The 7,106-nt window shown below is 50.5% G+C and overlaps 1 protein-coding gene across 1 annotated transcript; it reads right to left on the reverse strand.

Moving 5' to 3' along the window:
• Window positions 1-6: 6 nt before the first annotated feature.
• CENATAC (centrosomal AT-AC splicing factor) lies at window positions 7-7,074 on the reverse strand. The gene is made up of 8 exons (XM_004712835.2): window positions 6,872-7,074; window positions 5,893-5,991; window positions 2,815-2,881; window positions 2,675-2,737; window positions 2,299-2,363; window positions 2,024-2,129; window positions 940-970; window positions 7-144 (listed from the first exon to the last, which is right to left on the reverse strand). The coding sequence occupies exons 1-8, from the start codon at window positions 7,072-7,074 to the stop codon at window positions 47-49; spliced, it is 732 nt and encodes a 243-aa protein (XP_004712892.1). The 3' UTR covers window positions 7-46.
• Window positions 7,075-7,106: the final 32 nt, after the last annotated feature.

Raw genomic sequence — 7,106 nt, forward strand, 5'->3', positions numbered from 1 at the left:
GTGATTAGAGTGGTAGGTTTGCATTCTCTGCCTTTCCCGAATTGGTTTACTTACTTTGTTTAAGAAACTCTTCATAGGAGGGTCCTATTGGCTGGTCCCCAGAGCCCTGTTCTTCATCTTGGACCATCCAGGGAGGCGTGGCTCCTAGGAACCCCCCAGCAAGCAGAAATTAGGGTTGTCTTTGGTTTCTTTTGTCTATGCTCTTGTAAAACATGTCGTAGCCGAACTTAGCTAATGAGAACTGGTCATAATCTAAGGCAACAGTCAGGCATTCTGCAACTTGAGAAGTTGGGTGTATCCATACCTAGGCTGATGTAAGTGAACAAAGTGCTGTTGGATGCATGCTAGAAAGACCAGGGCGGCTTACTACTGTAGTTACAATCTTGGAAACCCACAGGAGCAGTTCTGCCTGGTTGCTGATAGGCCAGGCCATGAAGCCATTACCACAATCCAGATAGTTCCGGTAATATCACCCCTGGGCCCTTTGCCCCACTGAAATCCTTTTATCATGTGGCCCTCCCCACCCTCCTTTTGTGGTCTAGTTTGTAGCACAATTATTTTGGAACTCCTGTGGTGGCAGTGGCTCATTCTTGTTGCTGTTGGATACTGTCCCATAAAGTACTGGCATGCTTTCAGGAGTAGGATGGCTGAATCCATGGAGGGTCTTTGCTTAACTTAAACCACTTTAGATCCCCTTCAGCAGTGAGGCACTCCAGTTCCTCCAAATTCATTGTTCCCAAACACCTGATCTACTCAGGTCTGAAAATGTTGAGTCATTCTAATAACTAGGTAGTTAAGTCATGGGTTTTAATTTGTGGTGTTTTTTTTCAGGGACTAATGAGAAGTCTTCATGGGGCTTCTTAACATTTCTGGTTTCAAGTATCTATTTTGGACACATGCACATACAAAAGTTAACCACCACTTAGAAATGAAACTTACCCGAATGGATATTGCCGACGCCTGGTATCTCCTAGAATTGGAAATGGGGGAGAAATCCTAGATGTGAGAGCCAAGAGATGATACAGCCAGAGAGCCCACTCTCAGCGCCTGGGAATAGGTAATGAACGGGAGGACAGTCCTGTCTTCAATAGTGGAGCTATCCCACAATCTCCCTACATGCCAGGGGAGCAAAACCCCACCCTCACAAAGCACGCACACTCGGTAGAGCAAGCTAGGTGTAAACAATCCCCAGCTTTCCAAGGTGCTGGGGTAATCGGTTGCGTATTGGACTAACTGCAAGGTTGGTGGTTCAAACCCACTGCTGCTCTGAGAAAAAGGCTTTCCGGTAAAGTTACTATTTCAGAAACCCTGGAGAGCGCTGCTACTCTGTCCTGTGGGGGCTCTGAGTCAGAATCAGGTGTCCATCTATAAGGACAGCCTGGCCGCACAACTGTTAGGTTGTCCTCACAGCAGCTCCAGGGAGCAAGACTGGTCAGTCGGCTCCTGTAGAGATCCACCCCCGTGGGGCAGTTCTCTGGCCTGGACAGGAACTGAGTGGGAAGGGCCTCCATCACTTTGAGGGGAGTTGAGAGCTAGCTGGGTGGTGTGGGGAGGAGAGCCGCTGAAGGTGGTGACAACTGCAGGGAGGAGCACAATCGCAGGGCGGGGCGGGGTGGGAGGCAGGGTTGAGAAGGCAAGTGCTGCAGGGGTGGCTGGGTAGGAGGAGGCATCTTAGCGATGGTGTGGAAGAGCAAAGATGGGTGGAGAGGGTCTACAGCTGTCTAGGAAGCCCAGGCTTTCTCCTGAGGAGCTACTGGCGGTTTTGAACTGACAACTATTAGATCACAGTCCAACTCGTCATGTCTGCAGCCTGACCTTGTATAACAGAATCGGTAAGACATGATCACCGGAGTTGGGCGAGAGGTGATCTGAGAGCAATACTAGGGCACGAGCAATACACTGGCGCAACAAAGAAGCATGCACAGGGGATGGGTGGCTGGGGGAACCCTGGAGTGCATGGGAAACCAGAAGAGGGGGTTATCTTGGGATCTCGGGGGGCCACTGGCTTGTTTATGCACTGTACCTGATGGTTAATGAAAGTCAGGGCTTGTCCCGCCTCCATCCAGTCCAGCTCTGGGATTGGCGGCAGACCCAAGGCTAAAGGCTGCTGTGAACTGGAAGATGCTTGTCTGCAAAAGGAGAGGAAGCCACGCTGGCAGATGAGGTCCTTGGCCGGGTACAGGAGCTCCCCATGAAGAGTGCTGAGATGAGATGTGTGCCCAGTTCTCGGCTGCACGTTTAGAGAAAGCTCTGGCAAGTGATACACCAGTTCCCAGCACAATTCTCTGGCAAGCTTACCTGTGGCTCTCTTCCCAGCTTGTATGCATCGAAGAGCCCTCCTCTGGGTCTGGCACGGCCTGAGGCTGATTTGGTTTCAGGAAAAATTAAAGTGTCTAGGATGCTTAAGTGCCTGCCTAGAGCATGGCCCACCCACTAGGCCCCAGTAACAAGTACAGAAAATAAATCGGATATACAGTGGATGGTGCTGCCCACCTTGCAAGCTCCCAGCCCCGCCCATGTCTTCTCCATGGCCAAGGCCTTCCCCGGTCAACAGGGGAGGGGCATGGGGGATTCACACAGGAGAGCAGTCCGTGAGTTCTCCTAGGGGAGCTGGTAGGTGAGCCAAGGACCAGTGGATTTGGATACTGCGCTGGATCCGCCAAGAGAAACCAACCTCTAACGCGGCCTGAACCATCTCCTGCCGGCTGTTCTCCACCGCCCGGATCTGAGCCGCCATCTGTGGAGAGACGCTGTTTAGAACGTGATACAGGTTCACAGGAGCTGGGTCCTCCAAAGGCTTTGCCTTGAAATTACCTCTTTGATCACTTCATCCTCTTTTTCCTCATAAGAATCCAAAGCTCGCACCATGGATTTCTTGAATCTACAAAGGAAGCAAATCAGTCCAGTCTCAGCCCCGGTCAGTGGTCACTCACGCTGGCTGCAGTTGTGAAAATCTGTTGCCATAGAGCCAATTCTGGTTCATGGCGACACCATAGCGTTTCTGAGACCAAACGGTGACAGAAGCAGCCAACCTCCTCTCTCCTTGGACGGCTGGCGGGTTTGAATTGCTGACCTTGCGGTGAGCAATCCATCCACTGCCCACAACCGAGCTCCTAAATTCTCCTCAGCCGTAGTCCCCATCTCCCCTTTTTAGATTTCAAGAAATTTGAAACTGAAACAAAAGTATAGTACAGTGAACACCCACATTCACGGGCGCCACTCCTCTCCTTACATACAGGTACAACACCCAAGCTCACTGCCCTCACGTGGCCCCAGCTCTGAGCACAGCAGAATTGCTGCAAGGGTTTCAAGGCTGCAAATCTTTTTTAAAAGTTTTTTTAAAAATTTTATTAATCACTGTATTGGAAGCTCTTACAGATATAATAACAATCCATACTTAAGTTAGATCAAGCATATTTTACAATTGCTACCATCATCAATTTGAGAACATTTTCTTCTTGAACTCTTTAATCAGCTCCCCTTGATCCCCTCTCGCTCTACCCCAACCCCCCAGGAACTCATATATTATTATTTTGCCATATTGTACACAATCCATTGTATCCATTCCCCTAAAGTGGGGGTATATAGTCATCATTACTAACAGCTCCCCCTCCCCTCTCTTCCAGTACCCTCAGGGAATCATTACTCCCATGACTACTTATGAAGGGTTATCTACCTTGGCTATCATGCACCAAACTTAATTATACAAATGACACACACAGGTCTAACAAGATTCATGAGGTAAATCTAGACCATGACAGTAAGGGGAGGGAATATTCAAGAACTAGAGGATAGTTATGTGTTTCATCAGTGCTATACTGTACCCTGGATATATCATCCCTTCTGTGTGGCCCTTCTGTGAGAGATTGCCCTAATGTCTTACAGGTGGGTTTTGGGTCCCACTTTGTCCATGCCCCTTCACGTCAATTTGATTGCTTGTTTTTGAACTTCTGAACTTATCCTAGTGAACATCTCATGATCACACAGGCTGCTATGAAGGCTGCCAATCTTTGTGGGCGTGGAAGGTCCTATCTTCATCAGCCCAATGGGTAAGCCACTCTGCCACCAAGGCTCCTTAACAGAGGCACAGGGAGGATACGGACTTGCCCGGCATTGCTCAGTTGGCAGCAAGTTGGAGAACAGACTTCTTTCTCCCCTTGCCCCACAGAAAGCACTAAAACAGCGGGTCTCCACCTTCCTCATGCAGTGACCCTTTCATACCGTTCCTCATGTGGTGGTGACCCCCCAACCATAACATTATTTTCGTTGCTACTTCATCACTGTCATGAATACGGTGACCCCCGTGAAAGGGTCATTAGACCCCCAAAAGGGTCACGACCCACAGGTTGAGAACCGCTGCACTAAAGGGAAGTAGCACAAACCCCTCTGACCAGCAACTGCCAGCCAATCTCTGGAAAGCTCTGCGGAGGGGAGCCAGAGCCAGGTGGGCATCTCAAGACCGGGCTCCTCAGGTGGAGGCCCAGGCCCAGCTCACTAGATATGCGCACGTTGCCCTTTGCCCAGTCAAAACGGGTGATAACCTTACGGGGTTTCAACATGCATCTGAAGAACAAGCTCTACAACCACAAAACCACCACCACACTTGAAAAAACATGTGATGGGGCTTCAAAAAAGCTTGTGGGAAAATGGAAGCCCCCTCATATAACCTATACTCAAACTTCCCTAATTGTCTCAAAAATGTGCTTTACAGCTTCTCTGCCGCTTGCCCTCCCCCGGATCCTGAGGTTCAATAAAAGCCCCACATAGAGTTCCAAAACTGATTGTGAGGATTGCACCGTTAATCCTCCCAGAGCATGTTGGAGATTTCTGTCTGACATGGCAGAGAACAAGACAGAGACACCAGAGACTGTGGCACGGAGACCATGGGGCAGGGCAAAGGAGCCCGGTGCCAAGGCAGAGGCAGAGGCCAAGGCAAGGATAAAGGAGAGCAGAGCAGCACCAAGAGTTTGGGACTATGAGGCAGTGTGACAGTCGGGCTTTCTGGTCCAGAGACAGAGGCCAAGCGACCATGTGGCTGAGAGGCTGAGGGCCAGAGAGAGACTTGACCGCTGGCTGAGGTGCTGCTGTGGACCAGCGACAATGTACTTGCTGTTCACTGATTCTGACTTGTGGAAACCTATTAACTCTCTTTACCCATCCCCTTACTTGCGAAAAATAAATAAAAGTGACTCATTATAGCTTTACCAGTCCAATTAATCAGGTCTTGGTCTTGGTCTTGCACCCTGTCTTGTTGTGTGACACTGATAAGTTCAAAGTCAAAGCTTTATTTAAAAAAATACTTAGGACATCGTGCTGCTATTTCTATCATCTCTACACGGTTCCCATTTTCATTAGTTTCTTAGCAATACCTCAGCCTTTCCTTTCTGGGGAACAAAAAAAAAATCACATACCCATAGGAAGCCATAGTGGCACAAAGGTGATGTATGTGCTCAGGAGATAACCAAAAGTCGGTGGTTTAAACCCACAATCTGCTACACTGAGAAAAAGGCCTGGCGATCTGTTTCCATCATGATTATGGCCTCAGAAATCCCACGGGGCAGCAGGTTCATCCTGTCACACAGGCTCATTCAGGGCCAGACCAGGAGAGGCCAGTCCTGTACAAAGGCCTCCTGCTTGGTAAAGAGGAGGGACACCGGAAAAGAGGAAGACCCTCAGGAGATGGTTGACACAGTGGCTGTAACAAGGGGCTCCAGCAGAGAAACGAGGGTGAGGAAGGTACAGGACCGAGCAGTGTTTCATTCACTCCATGGCACCTCCCAGCAGGGGCCAGAATCAACTGGACAGCACACAGCGACTCGGACTTTCCAATGAAAAGAGGACGCGCTCACGCTGGACACAGACCCAGAGAATTCACCCACTGATCCAACTCACCTTGCATAGTCCTGGGGAGAGATCAGAAACTTGTCTTTCATCCGGGCCTCAGCCTTATTCTCCCACCAGAATCTATTGGTCGCTTTCTTGTGCTCTGGGCTGAAACCGAAAAGGATGAGGAATTCATCTCAGCGATAGGAAACTTCTCAGACACGTAAGCATTCGATAGGTCATGCAATCTGACATCTGGGTTTCTACCTCTGCCTCTGGGCAAAGACTCCATTATCCCAATAAACAGAGAAGGCTCTGGAGGGGGGGGTGGTTGATGGGCAGTGACCCTCAGCCAGCTGTTGCCCAGCCTAGAGGGCTTCTCAGTGCCACCCTGTGGCTTCCCACTCCTGGTGACCAAATGTACACAGAACAAAACCCCCCCGCACCATCCAGGGCCACCCTCACAATTGTTTATATGTTTGTTTGTTTATCTATCTAATCTATCTATCTATCCATCCAATCTATCTATCTAATCTATCTATCTATGTTGTTATAGTTTTAGCTCATGGTTGTAGCCACTGTGTCAACCCATCTCATCCACAGCCTCCCTCTTGTTCGCTGCCCCTCTACTTTACCAAGTCTGCACTCTTTCTCCAGGGACTGCTCACTCCGGCTGACACGCTCAAGATACCTAGACGAAGTCTCACCATCCTGGTTGCCAGGTATTTGGGCTGTACTTCTACTCAAGCAGGTCTGTTCACTCTGGGGGCAGCCTGTGCCATATACAATATATTCCTTGCCAGTGGCATGATTCAAAGGCTTATTGGTCTTCCGTATTCCTTGTCTAGCTTTCACATGTGCTCAAAGCAACCACTTTTCTTCGAAACACTTTAAAGAAGTACCGTTTCGAAAAAGAGGCCCGCGAGGAGCTGGACGGACACCACTCTCTCGTTCTTCTCAAAAGCCTCCTTCCTCGCAGCGGCCCTAAGCGCTCCCAGAGATGTAAGCGACTGGGCTGGATGGGCGGCGCTCGGGGCCCGTCTCTCACCTGGCCAGGTGCTCCAGCAGGCCTCCGTGCAGCACCGTCACGTTGCCGTGGCTCAGGTGCCTCCGCACCTCCCGGGCGCAGCACAGACACCAGCAGCGGCGATCGTGCTGGGGCCCGTACCGCTCTACCTGCGCGGCGCGCACCGCCTTCCGCGCGGCCTCCACCTGCGGCAGACGAGGTTTAAGGGAGGAGAGGCCAAGCATGCAGCTGCCGCCCCGCGGCCCCGCGGCCCCCC

Source organism: Echinops telfairi, unplaced genomic scaffold (assembly GCF_000313985.2).
Source record: "Echinops telfairi isolate 266 unplaced genomic scaffold, ASM31398v2 ScPeMD7_7463;HRSCAF=8501, whole genome shotgun sequence".
NCBI classification, from domain to species: domain Eukaryota; kingdom Metazoa; phylum Chordata; class Mammalia; order Afrosoricida; family Tenrecidae; genus Echinops; species Echinops telfairi.

Excerpts from the sequence above, each read along its gene's own strand:
- CENATAC (XM_004712835.2), bottom strand. The coding sequence starts at position 7,074 with ATGCTTGGCCTCTCCTCCCTTAAACCTCGTCTGCCGCAGGTGGAGGCC. Across the intron at positions 5,992-6,871 it reads CTGCTGGAGCACCTGGCCAG|CCCAGAGCACAAGAAAGCGA; the intron begins GTGAGAGACGGG and ends TTTCGGTTTCAG. Across the intron at positions 2,738-2,814 it reads AGGATGAAGTGATCAAAGAG|ATGGCGGCTCAGATCCGGGC; the intron begins GTAATTTCAAGG and ends GTCTCTCCACAG.